The sequence below is a fragment of the Leptinotarsa decemlineata genome, unplaced genomic scaffold (genome assembly GCF_025532065.1).
Source record: "Leptinotarsa decemlineata unplaced genomic scaffold, Ldec_3_MD MMD2_P_RNA_scaffold_2, whole genome shotgun sequence".
Taxonomy (NCBI): domain Eukaryota; kingdom Metazoa; phylum Arthropoda; class Insecta; order Coleoptera; family Chrysomelidae; genus Leptinotarsa; species Leptinotarsa decemlineata.
Window position 1 is genome coordinate 3064141 of NW_027412529.1, and position 21971 is coordinate 3086111.

The 21971-nt window shown below is 34.4% G+C and overlaps 1 protein-coding gene across 3 annotated transcripts in view; it reads left to right on the forward strand.

Moving 5' to 3' along the window:
• The window catches only part of LOC111511298 (cGMP-dependent protein kinase, isozyme 1), a 75323-nt gene that overhangs the window by 13188 nt on the left and 40164 nt on the right, over positions 1–21971 (forward strand). For 2 of the 3 annotated variants that reach the window (XM_074181492.1, XM_074181505.1), the window contains exon 2: positions 17814–18260. In XM_074181492.1, coding sequence (XP_074037593.1) covers positions 17895–18260 — 366 coding nt within the window. In that variant the 5' untranslated portion in view covers positions 17814–17894. Of the gene's footprint in view, positions 1–5238; positions 5414–17813; positions 18261–21971 lie in introns of those variants that run through there. The other variant, XM_023167312.2, reaches the window with a different exon arrangement.

Below are 21971 nucleotides of genomic sequence, written 5' to 3' on the forward strand. Positions count from 1 at the left end.
AAAATAAAAATATTGGCGGTCACACAGGGTGTTCGATTTTTTCTGGGCGGATCCCAACTGTGTCTTTTTAAATGGCAACCTATATTTTTTATCGCTTTTTCGGTTTCTTCATAGAAAATAAAATAAACTTTATGTATATCTGCACTTCGAAAATATTGACGGTTTTCGAGATATCTAGCATGACAGGTTTTTTTTTCCAATATTCGTCACTCAGAATATTTGAAATTATAAAGTGGTGCCAAGTCCAGTTGAAATTTTATTTTGGTCGAATATTCTACATTGGTAACTCTCTCAAACGATATATCTGAAATCGACCTGTGATATACAGGGTATGAAAAACCGCTTGCCAAATATTGTAAATGAAAATTTGCAAAATCTTCCTTAGATGAAATGGATCACCCTGTATATTATTGATCCATAAGAAGCGCCAACGAAACCTCTACAAATTTCATTAAGTATTCCCTATGGCTAAGTTCAATAGTTTTTCTTAAATGAGCATTTCTTTCGAAAAATGGTCATTTTTTCAAAGCGAAATCCATTTGACGACTGATAAAAATATACGAAAGATATCTTGTTTCAATTTTGTACATTAGAAGGTGTCCAAACAAATATTTTTTAACGAAATAAATGTATGTACCTATCACTTTTTGCTAAATGGAAAATTATTTTTTCATTGGATGCAGAATTTCACTCATAAATCGTGCAATATCAAACCAAACAAGTTAAAAGAAAGAAACATTATAGATAACTATTTTTTTCATGTTATTATATTCATTCAGAGCTTGAGTTCTAGATATTCAAATTTGTCAACTGGCAAATTACAAAACTACAAAAGGGAGAGTTTAATTAAGGTTGATAATGAAACTTTTATAAAATATGTTCAACATGTCTTCCATTTTCTTGAATGCAGAGCTGAAGTCTATGTTTGAAAGACTGTTCTACCCTGCGCAAGACAGCTGGTGTAATGCTGCGAAAAGCATTCGTTATTCTAAGTCGCATATTTTCGGGAGAAGTTGGTGGCTCAACGTAAACCATATTTTTTATGTATCCCCATAAGAAAAAATCTAGTTTCGTCAAATCTGGTGATCTAGCGGGCCACCGTACAGGCCCATTCCGTCCTATCCATTTATTGGGAAATACTTCATTTAGATGATCTCTCACTTCTGCCGAATAGTGAGCAGGTGCACCATCATGTTGTAACCACATTCTATTGCGGAGGTCAAGAGGAATATCGTCTAACAAACCTGGTAAATCATTTCGTAAGAAATTGAGATACATTGCACCATTCATATGTCCCTCAAAAAAGTATGGACCAATTACATATTCTCCAATGATGCCTCCCCAGACATTTATCGACCACCTATGTTGATAATCCACCTGTCTCAATAAGTGAGGATTTTCTGTCGCATAATAATGGTAATTATGTCGATTTACAAATCCATTTTTATGGAATGTCGATTCATCCGACCATAAAATATTATTGAAAAAATATTCGTTTCGACGAATTTTGTTCATGGCCCAATTGCAAAATCTCACTCTTTTCTCGAAATCAGCATACAGTAGTTCTTGATGTAACTGAGCGTGGTATGGATGCAAGCGATGTTTCTTCAATACTCGTTGCACTGATCTCTCACTTATATCCACTATTTCCCCAATTTGTCGTTGACTCCTACTAGGATCTTTTTCAACAGCAAGAAGAACTTGCAATTCATTATCTTCATTAGTAGCTGGCTTGATGCGCTCATGTTTGGAATAATTAATAGATCCAGTTTCAACGAATCGTCCCAAGACCTTTCGGAAAGATCTTTCATCTGGATGCCTTCTATCTGGATACCGTTGAGAATAAATTCTACTTGCCAATAAACAATTCCTGTCTGATTCACCTAATATGAAAATCATATCAATCAAATCACTTTTTGATAACAACATTCTGATGAAATTATACCGACAGTTCAACTTCACGATTGACTAAAAATTTCAATATTCATTTGCAGCCAAATATTTTGTTCTGTCATTTGCCAGACTACTTGATTTCCAATAAATATTTCATTCGCTGAAAGGTTGTTTTAGACCGAAAGAATATGGCACAAATTCCGAGATTTTTGAAATTATTGTAACTATTCAAGAACGTCCATTTTGTGGTGTAATTCGCAACTTGTTTATCTAGCAACAGGTAATTTTAGGAATGGGCGATATTTTAAGGAAAGGGTATTTTTTGTATATTCTTATCAGTCGTCAAATGGATTTCGCTTTGAAAAAATGACCATTTTTCGAAAGAAATGCTCATTTAAGAAAAACTATTGAACTTAGCCATAGGGAATACTTAATGAAATTTGTAGAGGTTTCGTTGGCGCTTCTTATGGATCAATAATATACATGGTGTTCCATTTAATATAAGGAAGATTTTGCAAATTTTCATTTACAATATTTGGCAAGCGGTTTTTCATACCCTGTATATCACAGGTCGATTTCAGATATATCGTTTGAGAGAGTTACCAATGTAGAATATTCGACCAAAAAAAAATTTCAACTGGACTTGGCACCACTTTATAATTTCAAATATTCTGAGTGACGAATATTGGAAAAAAAAACCTGTCATGCTAGATATCTCGAAAACCATCAATATTTTCGAAGTGCAGATATACATAAAGTTTATTTTATTTTCTATGAAGAAACCGAAAAAGCGATAAAAAATATAGGTTGCCATTTAAAAAGACACAGTTGGGATCCGCCCAGAAAAAATCGAACACCCTGTGTGACCGCCAATATTTTTATTTTGTCGAGCTCGAGCAATAAGGTAATATTATAGAAAATTAGATTCCTATCTGCTTCCTATATAGAGATATGGAACACCGCGCCACTGTTGCAGGACCCTGTATATATGCTGAAGTGGTTTTATCGGGTATTTGATCCGTGTATGTGATATTATCTTTAATTTCAATTTCAATTTAGTCCTATCCGTGAGAACTTCAGATTTAACATATATATATACACACATCGGAAAAGTCTAGGGATATTTTTATAACATACTGAATATCATAAAAATAAATGCATGAGGTCGTTTAATTTCGATTAAATTGGTACACTCGACCACCCTGTAGATTTCTATGGGTTGAACAAAGCCTGCAAAAACGGTAACTAATCTTTTATCAAGTTTTTTACAAACTGTAGGTTTTCGGCTAAAATGAATAATCTGAAAGTGTCGAGTTTGTACATTCTATGCAGTTCTTGCTCAGTAATTAAACTGGAAATATTGTGCTTTAACATGGAACGCCATCACTTACCATTGGCTGAGATGAATAGAGCTGTAGGGCTTCTTCAAGGTGGCATGCGACAAAATGATGTAGCTCTTCGTTTGGAGGTCTCCCAAAGTGTTATCAGTCGATTGTGGCGGCGTTTCCGTGAAACTGGCAGTCCAGCCGAACAACATCCAGGGCGAGGACGCGCTACAACTGCAGTTCAAGACCGATTTTTGGTCTTAACAGCAAGAAGACAACCGACAATCACAGCACCTGAGTTGGTTAACGTGTTGCAGCAGACGCACCAGGTAACCATTGGTCGTGATACTGTCAGATATCGACTGCATGAAGCAGATCTCCACAACAGAAGGCCACTTAGATGTCCACCTTTGTCGAGAGGCAATCGCGGTAGAAGATTAGAGTGGTGTCAAGAACATCAAAACTGGAATGCAAATGATTGGGCCACAGTTTTGTTTACAGACGAATCCAGATTTGGATTTCATCCAGATTCTCGTCGAGTAAGACTGTGGAGACGACCTGGAAATAATGAACGTTTGAGACACGTCCAGGAAGTCCACACATACAGAGGTGGTACAGTAATGCTATGGGGCGGAATCATGATCGGCGGCAGAACCGATCTCGTTTTTCCAAATCGCTCCCTCACAGCTCGACAGTACCTCGACACCATTCTTCTACCTATCGTCCGTCCGTTTGCTGGTGCTGTTGGTGGAAACTTCCACCTAATGCACGATAATGCTCGTCCACATATCGCGCATCTAGTGACTGACTGGCTCACCAACGAAGGAGTTGATATATTGCCATGGCCAGCACAATCACCGGACCTGAATCCCATCGAGCATGTATGAGACATACTTCAACGAAGAATTACTCCACATATGGGGAACATTCACACAACGTTTCAATTGAGAGAGCTTTTAATCGCTGAATGGCAAATGTACCTCAACAAGACATTGACAATCTCATTTTGTCGATGCACGATAGATGTAGGGCCGTAATAAACCAGCGTGGAGGCCATACTTTGTACTGATTCCAATTTTTTTTGTATTATGATTTTTTTTCGGGGTGCCAAAGAAGAGCCATATTATTTCTTAGTTTTGCTTATATGCGCACTCAGTATTTTTGACCATTTAATAAATTTTGTTGTAAGTTACATTCGTTTAATAATCACCCGTCAACTTTTTTTCCCTAAAGCGATCTAAAAAAAATTATTGCCATTTTTAAAAATATCCCTAGACTTTTCCGATGTATATATATATATATATATATATATATATATATATATATATATATATATATATATATATATTTGCAGCATTGTTCACTATCGCTATTGGAATCACTATACAGAAAAACGTCTGCATTGTTATCACACATTGTTATTACTATTAGTACTTGTCCAAAGGACGCCACATTTTAAACAGATAACAAAAATTTTAAGTAATCATAACTGAACCAATATCGAATTTCAACACTCAAATGGCGATCCGTTCCTGAACATTGACGACACAACGGCGATACTTATCGCCACATTCTAACCGTCACCGTAACATGACTTCAAATTAAATTTTATGACTCTTCAGCCAATCATCATAAAACTTGGTTAGTAAAAATTATCCAATATGAACCGTCAATTCTTCAGTCCATGTGGACTAGTTCGCAGCGGCATTATTTCTCTGTATTGTTTTTTTTTGCCTTTGAGATGCCGATAGCTTTAAGTATTCACTATAAAGGTTACTTCGACTATACTTTCGTGTAAAAACGTTACTATATCAGTAAGTCAATTTGAAGTAAGCAAGCCCCCTTTCAACCGGCACTGCTCACTCCAACTGAAATCCTACTCAAATATGTTTCGCAAGACCTAGCAATCGAATGCAGCATGTTGATTATACATCCTTATCATATTCAACAAAACCCAGTCTATTTTTAAGTAAACGTTTTATTTGAACAAGTCATTTTGATGTTAGTGATAGAGCATCGGGCTCTCAATTGACACACGCCACTGAAGGTCAATTCAATCAAATCAACAATTAGTTGTGCAAAGAGTTTGTGTGTTCAAACTGCAATAATTTTGAAATATGCATGATTTGCGAAGTGTGGCATAGAGATGGTTTGGAAGGGTTGTATATCTATTTAGTGGAGCAAACTTGACGAAGGTATTATAATTTTGTAACCCTGAATAATTGCAGGTTAGGTTAGGTTAGGTCCAAAGTGAGTGGGTCTATTCGACCCTCCACCGCAACCCGCAAGGGTTTATTGTGGCTCACACCTATTCATACTCGACCAAATAAACTCAGCTCCTTAACGAAGCCGATTAGTTTGTATGGTGAGTGGTCTTTCAGGTCAGATGAACGTAGTCAAATACTCCAAAATCAACCTATACGCTGATGATATACAATTACATCCTTCATTACACCCATCGGACATGAATACTGCAATGCTGATACTAAATGAAGACGTAGCCTCATTGATTTCTACCTCTGCGCAGCATTGTCTTCAATTCAATGCTAGTAAAAGTTCAGTTTTGGTCTTTGGGGCTAAGAGAAAACTGAATGGCTTTCAATTAACTGTAGACAAGGATGTGGTTGCACCGACTGAACATGCAAAAAATTTAGGTTTCATTCTTGATTCAAACTTGAAATTCAAACATCACATCAATAAATGCATCAGTATTGCCTATATGAACATCAAACAAATTTATACCAACAGACAATGTCTCAACAAAAAAGTAGAAACCATACTCTGTGAATCTCTTGTATTATCCAGATTTAAATTTGGAAGCACAGTCTATGGGCCATGCATTATGAAAATGAATTGTCTACGTCTAATACACAGCATCAAACGTGGCCAACATATATCACATAAACTCAAAGATACCAACTGGCTCAATATGGCAAAACGGCAATCATTACATGCTGCTTGTCTATATCATGAAATTATTATTGAAAAAGCTCCCAAATATTTATACAAGAAATTGTCATACCGTTCAGATGTTCACAATATCAACATTCGTTACAGGGGAAGACTAACACCCCCTATACACCGTACAGAATTATTTAAAAAATCTTTTTCATACCAGATCGCCCAAGTGTACAACTCAATCTCTGATGAATTTAAACTGATGTCTTTGAAAAAATTCAAAAGAGCATTGAAACGGAAATATTTTAACGAAATTTAATGTACACCCATTGTCAATAAGAATGGTGGTTCGTAACATCACTACCTTCTTTTTTCTTTTTTCTAACCGTTTATAATTATGTCTAATATACTATTGTGTCAATTATATATTTAGTACTTTCACTCAACAATTTGTAATTAGTTTTTGAATATTTATCTTTGTTATTTTTTCTTTTGATTTTTTTCCGTTTTTTTGCATTATATATATGGATGTGTATATATGTGTACATATATGTGTATATGTAATGTGTGTACATGTGTATATATGTATATATAGTTTGTTTTTTTTCTTTGGCCTAAGATGAAAAACAGAGGTTGCATCTTTTGATGCAACCAACTGATCTTCAGCCTTTCCCGTTTCAGTAAATTGTCACATTTATTTATTGTATCATTTTAGGAATAAAGACCTATTATTATGTAATCAGTACGGCTCTGCCGAACTCTAAAAACGTGATTCGGTCCCTAGCAAGGCAGGCGAATATTATGTGCTCTACTGTTTCATCATTTTCCAAACAGAGGTGACACACACTGTTTTTGATGCTGCTTGCAGCATCCTTCTTTGTGCAGGTACATATTTGGAGAAATTAATATTATCATTCTTACTTGAACTGCATCAACACTCTTCCCTCAATATTGAATGAGGACACAAACTGAAATTAGGATATAGAAAAAGTGTGACTTCTTGTCCAACCTGGTTCCTCTTTTTTAATAATATTGATAATAATAAATTCATTGCCCATCAAAAATAACAAGAAAACCAAAAAATGTACAACACAGAGAACAAAATACACTTTGTATTCGATGTGCAAATGGCTTTTGGCTCAGATCTCGAATTTGCATTCATTTGTAACATCCGTAGTCGTTGATTGAAACGGGTTACATTGGAACTGAATTATGGGCTGCCGGAACTCAGCGGAGAGGGATGATGGGTAAATATTAGTCCACTTGGAGGATAAGTGTATTGTTTCTTTAAAGACGCCAAGCTAATGGTGATTACAGATTTATGGCCCAGAAGTATACTTTTGGGTTCACATATATAGATGTAAGCAACTTATGATTAAACTTAAGGGGTGGTAAATGCTTGGTTTATTTTACAATTACCAATTTGTGCCGCAATGTTGATTCGAGGTCGTGCGGGAGGGTGTAATACATACAGAGGAAATACCTTACATGCGTGGGATATGGAAAGGTAGTCTCCAGCAGCACGGTTCAACCCCTCAGACAGTGATCTTTCCCATGCAGATAACTTGCTCCTCGGAAGACCGTAATTAGAGATATAAGGGGTGTAGTGGTCTAGCCTTGCGAGAGATACTCCAGGATATAGTTCAACATATCGACTTGAGGTGGTAATAAGAAGGCTGTAGTTATTGTGTGGCTTGATAAAAATCCCCAATGCTGTGGGTGAGTTATTCCGGTATTGAATATTTTGGTTTCTTCAAATCCAGAATGTTATGAGCTCAAAATACTTGCTCCAGAGAAGATAACCAAAATCATCTCTCCCAAGAGAAAATAACCCTTTTTCTCCTTTCCTTTTTTTTTCTCCCTATCAAGGTCGAATTATACTGATTGTCTTTAGGCACTAAAAAACTGAAACTGAATTGTTTTAAATATTATACAGGGTGGATGCTGTGCATAAATATATGAATTCAATACATTACTTTTCTTTTAATTTCTATGCCATTTTTTTTCTCTTTAAGAAAGTGATTAGTGCCAATTACTAATCATCAGTCAAATTTACTTTTATCTTATAAATACGCTCTTGCATTCTGACAACCGTAACACGTTTCTGCTCTTCCACCAATGCCCCAAATATATAAAAATTAAATATATTAGGGCTTGACGAGAAGGGAAGAAGAAAGAAAAAAAGGAAAGTTTGTTTATGTATATATATATATATATATATATATATATATATATGATGTGTTGTTTTTCCGGGTGTTCATCCGTTGTGTACTATTCGATAGTCGACGTTTCGCCATCATCTCAAATGGCATTATCAAGACGAGTTACTGCTTCGCTTCGAGAGGTGTAACTGATGTTAGGTTCTTCTTGTGGTGTTTTTATATGGTTTCGCTTGCGTAAGTTGTATGGATTTGTTACCTGTTTTTTCACCTGAGGGTTGTTGATGGCTTTTGGCGGTTCTCCTACCTGTTTTTCTACCTGAGGGTTGTTAATGGCTTCTGGCGGTTCTCCTACCTGCGATGGTTCATTATCAATTTGTGGTTGTCTTTGGTGGTTGTTTTTAATTATTGTTTTCCAAATCCTTGGGATGTTTAGTGAGTCATCTCTTTTGTTGATGAGGCCTTGCTTTTCGATAGCTTCCCTGATTTGTCGAATTCGACAAATCAGGGAAGGCTTCGTAAAGCGTATTTATGCCTTGTCAGGTAATCAGTTGTATTTGTATCTGCACTTGTACCTGTACTTGAACCTGGAACATCAACAATTTTGCCGCCTGTCGTCATTCTGTTCATTATTCTCGAATTCCTTAAAATGGGGTTCCATATTCGATTGAGGTTCACCGCTTCTTCTTTTCTGTTACAATTCTCCGTGTTTTTATGGATCTCTATTGCCTCCCGTACCAGTCGGCTGTGATATCCCTGGTTGGGGGCAATTAGTTCTGTGTTTTCAAACAAAATTCTGTTATCTCCCCACACAGTGCGTGTTCTGCCACAGCTGACTTGTCCGTTTGGCCTAGTCTGCAGTTCGTCTTATGTCCTTTCAGTCTTGTTTCCATGTACGTTTGGTGATTCCGATATATGCCTTCCCACAAGTGCACGCTATGCGGTAGTAGACCCTGCTGCTGATAATGGTTCTCCCTTGTCTTTAGTCGGCGTGAGGCTTTGTTGTATCTTCCTCGTGGGTTTGAAAACTGTTTCGATGTCGTGTTTATCCAATAGTTTTCCAATTCTGTCCGTGACCCTAGGGATAAACGGTAAATATGCACGTGCAACGATCTGATACTTTTTTGCTTTTTGAACCGTGGTGCTCTTCGGTTTCATGGCTTTTCTGATCTCGGAGACACTCTATCCATTCGATCTCAAGGTCCCTTCAAGGTATTTCAGTTCCCTCTCCAGATGTTCTGGTTCACATATTCTCCGAGCCCGTTCCGTTAGAGTTGAGATGACTCCTCTCTTTTGGCTAGGGTGGTGGTTCCAACAATGCAAAAAGAACTACCTATTGTCGTTTTTGTATTTGAAGTTTGAACAACCAATGATTTGTCCATTAATTTAATGTCTTCTATTAATAAATGACACAGCTCTTCACGCAGGCAGGCTCCATATATCATTTATCACCAAATATTTTTCATCTGGCGCCTCATTTATAAACCTCTGAACTTTTTCAAACGTAAGAGTTTTTGATTTTTTGGACCTATAACTTTCATTTTTCCGCTTTAAGGATACTATTATTAACGAGTGGACTTGACTTTATCATTGAAAACTTGCCCCACAAAGTTGACGAGTTCCATTTGTTTGATTTCTCTTCTAGATAGGCTAAGAAGAGGGTTTCGCTGAAATTTCCTTTGACGTTTGCAAGTCTACACCAACTAAGAAAATTAGAATACGCAATGTCGTACTACTGAGTCGATTTTTTTTTGCTAACAATTCAAATGAAGCTTTTTTGCAGCCTCTTCAATATCGTCAGGGACACACAATTCCTCAGCATTGTTCTTCATTATGCAAGACTGTAACACCAGCAAGAACTATAAATGTGACTTTAAATAAAACGCGTGAGCTGTAAACAATACTGTTTGTTGGTAACCAGGTGATTCGGCGTCACCTGACACGGCCATTTCACAGCAAATACGATAACATGAAAATAGTTAACTAACAAGAGATGTCAAAGTGTGTTTTTATAGAAATATTAAATTTATATATTATGAGAACAGGACAATTGTACAAAAAACTTTGTATGATATTTGTGTTAAAAGTAAGTTTCATTTTTTTACTTTCAACACTCATATCATAAATATCTATTTCATCAGATTCACTACGGTTAGTATACTCTTTTCTCAAGAACTTTTGATAGCAATGATTTGATGCCGTCATATCTTTCCTCATGCGGAAATCTAACAAAAGGTTCCTTCTATACGAATATCACAACACCATTTCAGCTATTATAGAAATTTCATTCCATTGAATTTTCATACTTCTGGGACGTACTGTATATATATATGGCATGAAGTATCATCTCAAATGTTCGAACATATCGCCTGAAATAATATCAATATCGAAAAAAACGTACTATCTTTTCAATTATGATTGTTTTTCAGGACATGCTGAAGTGACTGAACCAACTATCTATTTTTATCGAGAAAAACAATAATATTCAGCATGCTGATAAATACATCCACATATACACACACTCTGCTGAAAATAGGGATTATCGCCATAGCAATCAATTATAAAAGACGAACGTTATTGAGTTTGATGATATTTTATACCAACAAACAAAAAGTGGTTTTGGTTATGAAAAAGCGTTTTCTGTAAAATGAAACATCAGGAATACCAGCCTAAAAAACTGGTACAAAAATTATTGTGTTTCCAAATTGCAGACTTTTCAAACAGTCTTACAAGAAAGGAGTTTTTCCTTCCTTCTTCCAAATAACTAAGTACCAGTCACTTTGCTATCCGTGATTTAAAAAATTAACTTAGTTCAATTCAATGCCACAAAAATCCAGGCATCGATTTTCTCCAAAAAGATAAATGTTTCCGAACCGGATATAATGATGTCAGTTTTCTGCTTCGATGAGTTTGTTGTAAAATGGACACTGATATGTCTTGGCACAATCATGTCAGTGGAATTGCAAAGGCTGCTCACCAAAAGCTTGCCTGCTTACCTCAACAACTTTTGATGCTTAATAAAGCTCATATCAGACCTTTTTTGGAGTATTGTTCTCATGTATGGAGCTTCGCCCCGAATCATACGCTGAAACTGTTGGATTCCATCCAGAAAAGAGCCCTCCGCCTGATTGGAGACGCGAATATCAACCTTCATAGTCTGGAACATAGGAGAAAGGATGGAGATTTGTCTCTGTTCTATAGGTATTTTCACTGGAGATGTTCAAGTGACTTGGCACATTTGATTCCACCAAGCACTTTGAATTAGGAATTGATTGATTGATGATTGTAGAGATTGATATTCAATGAATTTTTTTTAATGAATAAAATTTTATTAAAACAACGATAAAAATAAAATAAAAACAAAAATTAATTGGTGCTCGGGGCGACTTCATTGATTCCATGAATTTTTAATAGACCTTGTGAGTTCGTATCGAGGCTGTATGAACATACCTGCATTTCTTGTAGCATGATGATGAATATCCTGATGTTGCGAATAGACTGATTTATTTTTATGGATTTCAAGTTATTGACTATACATATATGAACAGCGATGGTAGTGGTAGTATACTCATTTTTTAAAGCGGTTTGCATTGGCATTCATCAATATTCTGACTGCTTTTTTCTGAAGTCTGATGATATTAATGGAGTTAGAGGAATTACCCCACAAAACTATTCCATAAGTCATATGTGAGTGGAACAAAGCAAAATATGATTTTCTCAGGGCGTCAAGAGACAATACTCTAGCTGTCGAAAATCAAATATACTCTTGAACAGCTTCTTACTCAGTTCATCAATGTGTGTACAATTCCGATCAAGAGTGAGTCCTAGTAGTTTGGTAGTATCATCGCCATTTTCAGTGATTTAGTCTAGTTCACATGTACTTTTTTTGTAACATTTTTCAGCCCTATCCAAAACTTACGACCAAGATGTCATTCGATTCGTATTTTTGCCTAGGAAGTTTAAGGAAAGGTCCGAAAACGCGGCGATAGAAATTACAAAAGTTATAAAAAATTAAGTGAAAAAAATGGGGCTTTAGTTTCTTCTTAATATCTCGGAAAGTTTTCAAAATTTTGGAAATTTGAAGAAAGATTTGAAAAGATCAATGAATTTGCGTAAAAAAAGTCCCGACTCCCGAAACTGCATCTCAATCATTTATAATTTTTACAGAGCCCTGAAAATAGAGCCAAAAGCGGGTAGTCTGGCTTCCGCGCGCCTTTCGTCACTCTGACATAAAAACAAAAAAAAAGTATTTAAACATATTAAATGTAAATATTAAGGAATGAAAAAATTCATGTAATGTTGGGATACATCAATAAACAATAATCCGTAGTCAAAAAATGTTTATTCCAATTTTAACGTTAATTATAAATTTGTTAATTAATAACTTTTTCTGAATTGAAAGTTAATATAAAAATTCCTATAATTATTAAACTAAAACCCTGGCATTTTTTCCTTTCGTGAAGTTATCCTTAATAGGCAAAAAAATAGATTACCGTTGTCAAAATAAAAAAATTGTTATTTTCTATTTTTATTGACAATTGAAAATTATAATTTTATAAAAAATACATTACAAAATTTTTTTTCCTCATTTTTTATTGTTTCAATGTCTCATGGCTAAAAACTAATTGATAATATTTTTTTTTTATTTTTTACAGCTATTGTTAATGAATTTATTATAAACAAATACATTGTTTACAAGCAATTCGAAAATTTTTTTTTGCATTATGTTAATTGAAAAAATCATGATTTTTAGAATAAAAATGGTTTCTCAAAAAAATTTCTTTGTTGCTAAAAACAATGGTTTTTTTGCAACTGAATATTAAAATTATGGAACCGTTTTTTTTAATCATAAATTCTATGGTTCTTTAAGGTTTTGAAAAAACTTCTTTTTTATTTTTTTTTTCAATTGTTTATTAAAAAAAATTATAAACAATTTTTCTTTCAATACTTTGTTCTATAATAAAAGTAACTATGTGTTTTTTTATTTATTCTATTTTTTATGAAACTTTTAATATTGTGATGCCTTAATACTTGTGACATAAAATGACTGAATTCATTGAAATATATCAAGAATAGCAATGGTCCAGAACGGATCCCTGCGGTACACCATTCTTGATAGTTTTATTGTCAGACATGTTTCCATTCACACACACACAGATTGGGTTCTGTTACATAAGTACGACTGAAATGAACTGAGTGGTACCCCCCTCACTCCATAAAAGTCCAACTTTTTGAACAGAACATCGTGCGAAACGCAGTCGAATGCTTTAGAGAGATCACACATGGTTAATATAACGTGCTCACCTCTCTCAAGACCCTCGATAACCAGACTCACAGTTTTTCGAATTGCATCTGTTGTTGATCTACCCACTCTGAATCCGTATTGATCTTCACTAAATAATTTGTTATCGATAAAAAAGTTCATGAGCTGTTCTTCAAAATAATTTCAAAGATTTTTCCCAAAACGGGAATGATTGATATTGGTCTATAGTTATCAACCAGAGACCTGTCTCCTTTTTTTAAAAGAGGCGATACCTTTGTACATTTAAACATGTCTGGAAAACACCCTTTTTGTATACACGAGTTGAATAAAAATGTCAGAGGATCTATAATTGCTTCAATTATACCCTTGATCATTGCATTGTCCAAACATGGTCTGCTATTCTTGATTTGCTGGTTTCCCCTCGCTGTGTGTGTTTCTTGGGCTTGGCAATGCGAACAGTCAATGGCCTCTTAGTTTCACCAATATAGGATTTTCCGCACTCACAGGGTATCCGGTAAATACAATTCTTGGAATCGCAGTCCGCGTTTGGTGGCCTGGTTTTCGTGAGGCTGCTACGGATAGTGTTACCGGTTCTGAAACAGGTTCTGATGTTGTACTTGGAACCAATTCTTCTTATCCTCTCCGATAATCCTCTGATGTAGGGAAGTGTAAGCACTGGTTGGGACAGTTTCTCTTCCTGGCGAAGCTCCCGCTGTTTTTTAGCCAAGGTCTTTTGTACCATCGCTTTGGAGTAGCCATTCCGTTGAAGATCATTTTTGATGATGTCTAGTTCCTTCTCGAGACCTTCCTTCGTGTTACAGAGCCCGAAAGTACGGTCTAATAGAGTCTTGATGATTCCTCTTTTAGGACTAACGTGTCTTGGAATCTCTCAACTTTTTATTTTTATTTTCGTTTTTCATTTCTTTATTAATCATGAATTTTCAGTAATGAACTGTGGAGTAGAGTCTTCAATTTCGATAAAACTTGAAAAGTATTCACACAATTTTCAGAAACTGGGAATTGTCTGATTTTTTTCCAAATGTTGCTCATTTCCATAGAATCCATCATCGATCGACATAACTGGAAACATGTATTAGAAGTGGAATCACCCGCCAACTTCGTGACACGATCATTATCAATGCGCAAACAGATAACCTACAAGTCAGACTGGAACGAAAGAATTGTTCAAAATTCAATATTCACTCAAACGTACAATGGGACGTCTTACAAATTGATATCGGGCACATCTAATTGACCTTTCAAATTCGTACAAATATATTGTTCGCTTGTTTTGAGCCGAACTGGAGTAAACATATTTCTTTAGAATTATTTATGATATTCACGAGACAGAAATACACTTTTCTCTAAAGGAATTCAGGCCAGTCTCGACTGAGAAATATTTCAATTTGCAAATTTTCCTTATTGACACAGTAGTTCATCGTATAATCATGATCGAATCTGTTGATTATTGATCGGAAAAAATGGTGATAACATATCACATAATTTGACATATCAGTCCATTTCCTTAACCGGTGGAGTGATAAATCATTTTCAAGTGGCTCTTACATAGACGTACAAAATTGAGTCAGGTCAAAAGTAAAAAGTTTATTATTTATTTTAATCATTCAATGTTGTATATGATTTGAAATAACAAATCTGTTACGTCGCCAGTAATAACTTAGTATTGAAATTTCATTACATAAGCTTTTAATGGAACTTAGGTTGAAAATTCCACGGCTTGAGGGTCTGCAGTTTGATCGTCATTTCAATAAAATAATACAATCATCGATACAGATTTAAAAAGGCGACAGCTGCAGGCTCATACAATCCTAAAATTGTGCACCAAGTGCTAGTAGGTAAATATTTGGCACTCTTATCATTATTTTTTCAATACCTTGTTGTAATGTCAAGGGGTTTTTCCAAATGGCCATTTATAGCCTATAAGAGGTGCAGGTCCAGATTGACATATTATATGTCTGTGCGTGTGTAATTTGTGTATGTATATGAGTTTATATGAACGAACCACATGAATATGAATAAAGATATGGATCCTTGCCACATCAACCGCTCCGAAAAGTGAAATGTAAGAGTAGAGAAAAAAAAATGAACCATATCATGAATCATAAATTAGAGAAGGCGAAACAAGGAAGAGAAAATAAAGTGAAATTTCAAAAAAACAATCCCAAAGCAAGAAGAATTATTCATTTAGTGAATTTTATCATATCCTACAAGAATTCAAATAGATAGAATGTATATTTTCTTTGATATCTGTATTTGTTTAATATAATTACCATTAATTTTATTTACTTAATGAAAATCCTAAATTAGTCCAAGGGAATGCATAAAACAAGCGCCTCGAGTGCTAAGGAGAACCCTTGGGATAATAAAGGATAACTGTTATAATAATGTTTGTTCATGTAGTATCTTGTTATATCGAATTGAAAATAAAATTGAACTGAATTGAAAAAAATTAAATAAATGAAGAAAAATAAAAGAAAAAAGTTTTTTTTATCAGAATATCAAAGAGAAATAGAAATTATGATTTTAAAAAATCTCTCTTTATTATTCATATTCAATGGCAAAAAAATTGTTAATCAACAAATGCGTTTTTTGAGCAATACAAAAATTCTCTTAAAAAACGATTTTGTTTTTAAAAATCATAATATTCATCACTGATCAAATTTCCCCCAAAATAATTTCAAATATCTTCAAACATATAGAGGTAAAAGTTATGAAAAATCTTTTTATGTAACTCTAAATAATGAGAATACGAATAAATTTTAATATAAAAAAAATTTCATTGCTTCAATTGAACTTTTCACTTTTGAACGTCTTTGATTGTCAATAACAAAGTGGAAAATCAAAATATTTCAATTTTTCCAACGGGAATCTTTTTTGAGGGCTTTGAAAAAAAGCTACAAGAAATTAACATAATCTGAGGTTTTTAGTTTAAAAATTATCGGGGTGTTTATGTAAATTTAAAACTTATAACAAATTAGTTGCTTAATATAAGTATATCCAATAAAATAATCACGAAAAAAAATGTTTTCGATGATTTTGATATAACGCTCTTGACCATACTCAAAATTTCCATTAAATTTTGTATGTACTTCCATTTTATATAACGCTGAAAATTGGGAATTACCGACCCGAAAGAAACGTCATTATGATGCAGTTCATCATGATAAAGATGATGAAAAACAGATGCATTCTTTAAGTACACACAAAAAATTTTCATTTGTCATACAGTTTTTTCAATAGACCCGAAAGTAACCTTCCTATACAGGGTGTAACATAAGTAAGTTAAAATATTCAAGTGACGTATTCCTACGATAATTTCAAAAATAACTTTTGCAAAAAATAAGTCATTTCCATGAAATTTTGTACCTTTTTTTTGACGTAGAAAATCATAATTTTTTTATTAGTTTCCGTGTAATATCTTGAGGGCACTGCGTAATATGTCATTATTTATTTCAAATTGCCCTGACTTTTTTGACAGTAAACTTTTGATTCTTTTCCAAGTAAAAAAGGGACACTTCCTCAACAAAACTTGAAGAGATCGTTAACGAGATATTCACAATTTTCTATATCGATGCATATTACTTAGCTCCTAGGGCTAAAGTAATTATTCATCAAATAGGAAACAGAGAGTACGTGTAAACTATTATTTCTCATCATATATAAGAAATCACACAGGAGTACCACAAGGTAGTGCGCTTGGTCTGTATCTGAATGATATACAATTATTTACAAACTGTGAGTTCATCAACTTATTTGCAGATTATACCTTATTGACCTGTACTAGAGTAAATTTAAAAGAAACTGTTGGCAGAATGAATAAGGTTCTAGAGAAAGTAGAAAAATATCTGAAAAACAATGGAATGAAACAAAAAATGAAATATAATCAAATAAATGCAAAAAACATAAATATAAAAATTGAAGATGAAAGTATAGAGATAGTGACATCAGTGAAGGGTGTAGGAGTAAGGTTTTTTCATGAAAAATGCCGAAAGTTTACCTCTAGATGTTACATGAAAATTAATTCGAAATTATAATGTCAACATGTCAACAATAAACCCCCGGTACCAAATTTGGTGCAAATAACTAGTTTTTTGCAACACTTTTTTTGCAACTAGTTTTTTATATTTGAAATTATGTTCCACCGTGTATATTATCATTCTATTGAAAAACACCCTGTATACTTAAAATTATGTTCCACCGTGTATATTATCATTCTATTGAAAAACACCCTGTATATTTAAAATTCTCTTACAGATAGGTTAGCTCGAGAGCTTCCTCTCCTCCAATGGGCAGCTATCATACGAGCGTACCCCTCCAGCAGTCTCCATCCTCACGATGCTAGTGCACACGTCCAAGTCCCCCCAATCGCCGCCCCCCGCGGATAAATCCAGATCGCGCGGCGTGTTCAAAAAATCTCACACGTGTGGCAGTCTTTACGCAAAATGTGGCTGCAGTTACGACGTGAACGACAAACCAGCGCAGTTCCACCATTCTACCTCCGATGGGTCGAGGTTGACCAGAAAGCCTTCCCCTCCGGAGAGGTCTGGTTTTGGTCACTTGCCTACGAAGAGGTTCTCCAATCCAGACATCAATCATCACAGGAGTCCGCAGGTGTGTCTCTGCCCCAAAGTGCCCAAGGGGACGGATGTAGTGAAGACGAATGTGTATCTGAACCATCCGGAGGTCAACTTTCCGATTCCGGTATGTTGATTTTGGTTTTCTGTATTCAATTTTTCAACTTATTGGTTCATTTTATTAAGTTGATAGTTTTGCAACTTGGTACTCAACTCGCAATTTCATATTTTATAATAGTTGCGAAAATGTTTCGGAGAAAAAAATTAGAAAACTGTATTTCTCCCTGAAATGTTTATAGAACAGCTGTTGGTAGGAAATTGGCACCATTTTATAAAACATTATAGTCTTTATTAATATTTTGTAAAGCCTTTCACCAACATTACATAACAGTTTTATAAAAATTTCGGCAGTTACTATAAAATGTTTCTATTACTTTTAGAAATGAGTTTCGTAAAGATACTTATAAAATAAATGAAATACAATTTTATAAGGGTTTTTAAGTAGTTCCAAGTAAGCGTTATAAAATATAATGGAGTCAAAAACGATAACGAAGAAATAAAATAAAAAAGTGATCAACATGTTTTCTTGAAAGCGCAAAAAGTTATTTTTTATTGAACACTAGAGAAATATAATAGATATGTCAGCAACTAGAAACTAAGAAATAGAAAGGTTGAAGCCATTTTGAAAATTTCACTTTTGTGCTTATAAAAATGTTAAAGACGTTGTTTGTGCTGAAAAGGTTGGTATTTTTACGACGAATTAAATTTTATTTGACAAATATATAGCCTGTTTGAAGGTGGTTGACAATGTTTCGTGGTGTATTTTTTCATCAGTTCGGACTTCCATTGTCTAATATAATATAAATTGATTTCAAATCCCTGAAAAAAATAAAAGATTTATTTTGAAGAATAGAAAAATCAACTAGATAATACATAACATTAAAATGAACAGTTCAAAAATAACTTTACAAAACGCTCAAAGGCGCGAACTCGTTTCCTCCTTTTCATAAAAGAGGATGTATGCATCTCCACTCACAAGCGATTTTGGTGAAATTGGTGACTCTTGTGAATCATTATATTCGTGCCATGTGCCATTATAAGGATGTTTGCAGATTGCTGTATAATGTCCGCTGTAGGTAGACCCACTGTGATTCGAAAGTGCATATAGATTATAGCGACAAGGAGTCACATTATCTGCTGCTTAATTGTTTATATCTAATCCATCTAGAGGAAATTCGATGGCAACATTTAACTTGCCTCTAAATCTTTCTGTTGGAGAAAATCATTTAAAATGAATAACTAAAATATGGGAAAACTTATGGATCGATAGAGATTTATAAAAGATCAACCGAAAATAACAATTTTATTAAAACAAAAAACTGAAATTACAAAAAATAACATACAAGCTACAACCAGAAAATGAAAAATTTAAATATTATTAAAAGCTGAAAATCAAAAAATATTGTGATTTCAGTTTTTTGTTTAAATAAAATTGTTATTTTCGGTTAATCTTTTATTTTTTCAGGGATTTCAAATCAATCTATATTATATTAGACAATGGAATTCCGAACTGATGAAATAAATATATAGCCTATTGTTAGCAAAATTTAAGATCGCCACTCATTTATTAATAATAATGTCAGTATTTCGGATTGCTATCATTTCAAAATAGCGTCGTTCTATAAAATAATTTGATACCAATAGCAAGCATTTTAACGTATTTTACCTACTATGTTACCCCTATGAAACTATTAAGAAACACTTAGTTCTAGAAGTGGTGGTATTGCGGCAGATTCCGACTACTTTTAAAGATATAGATTCATTCAAAATTGCTTGTATGAAGATAGGATTTTTGAGCTAGTTTTTTGAGGGTATATATACATGGTGATTCACTTAAATCGACGGATTTTAATCATTATTAACCTTTTTCTGTTTTTAGCAAGCACTAGGTTTTTCGTGGGTCTTCATCTAAACGTACCACCTTTTTTCAGTTTTTTCAAATGACCAATATTACACGACATTGCATTTCATCAGTTTGGACTCCCATTGTCTAATATGATATAAATTGATTTAAAATACCGAAAAGAATCTGTAAAAAAATTAAAAGAGATAAGCTAAAAAATAATAAATATATTAAGCAAAAAAACTGAAATTTCAATTAAATAAAATACAAACAACGACCAAAAAATCAAACACAAGACAGTATCTGAATCAGGAATCCAACCACCATCAATCGACTAAAAGAGGAATCATCAAGACTCTACTAGACCGTGCTTTCGGGTTCTATAATACGAAGGAAGGTCTCCAAAAAGAACTAGGCATCAAAAATGACCTTTAACGAAAAGGTTACTTCAAACAAGTTTTAACTAGAAGACAGCAAGATGTCCACAAGGAAAAGGAGCCGTCACAATCAGTACTTGTCCTTTCCTACATCAAAGGATTGTAGGAAAGCATAAGAAGGATTGGGTCCAAGTACAACATCAGAACCTGCTTCAGATCTAAGAACACTATCCGTAGCAGCCTCACGAAAACAAGGCCACCAAAGGCCACCAAGAATTGCATTTACCGTATACCCTGCGAGTGCGGAGAATCATACATCTGTGAAATTAAGAGGCCATTGAAAGTTCGCATTGCCGAGCATGAGAAACACACACAGCGAGGAGAAACCAGCAAATCAGGAATAGGAGAGCACGTTTGGACTCATCAACATAACATCAAGTGGGCTCAAGCTGGAATCCTCCACAAGGAAGATCACTGGCTTAGCCCCAACTAGCGTAGAGATACGCAACTTATAGAAAACGCTAACCAAGCGGAGCACAACCAACTCCCGCCAAACGGTCAGCATCCGCTAAAACCGATGAAGAGGAGAGAGAGAAGAGGAGATGGGTGAAAGCACTCGAATGACCTATAGTCAGATCTCGGAGGAATAAGTCCAGTTATTACCCGAAGACGATTGTGGATACTAACAATCGAAACGTCGTGAAGTAACTTGGTTTGGAATCTTGTCCAATTCCTCGTATAAAGAAGAAAATTCAACATATCTGGTTGATTACCTCGTTCACAGGCAGATGGGGCGATGAAAAACATGTTTTTTGTGAATTGAAGGGGTTATATTTTTCAGGAGTGATTACTTTTTGGGAAAGAAAGTTTTTGGCTTTCTACTACTCCATGTTTTTTGTCGTTCGCCTCAGCCAAGTTCAAAGAATGATACTCTGAAAGAATTCGATTTTCAATTATCGGAAATCATCGACTTCATGTTTATATACACTACCTTGCACTGACGAGTGGTCAAACAGCCCGAAACCGGTCTGCAAGTGTGTTCCAATGATTGAAAATCTATTGCGGCAGTTGTATCGCCAACAGCATATGCAGGAATAACCTCAGTGAAGAATCCTGTACTGACACCTGTCGGATATAATCTAACGCCCTTCGTGATATTAGCCAGGGGAGTAGTTGTTTTCTGATAGGTGTCAGTCCATTAATCTACAGTGTAGGTAATTCGAGACTGGAATGAACAAATTCTTCTTTTATATAATTTGTGTTATCTTATTATTTTGGAATTGTAGTAAATATATCATACTATAAAATAGTTGAGAAATCTTTATTGAAGTGACAATATGGTAATAAAAACAATAAAATAATTTCATCAAAGCTACAGAAAGCAGTTAAGAAATATGCTTAAAATAGTTTTATAAGGAGCATAAAAAACGTCGCAGAAAAGTGCTTTAAAACTGCTACAAAACAATTTACTTTCATAGGAAAATATGTTTTATAACTTAGTTGTGAAAACGTGATGATTTCGTGACTAATATTTTCGATACTATGTTCATCAAATACA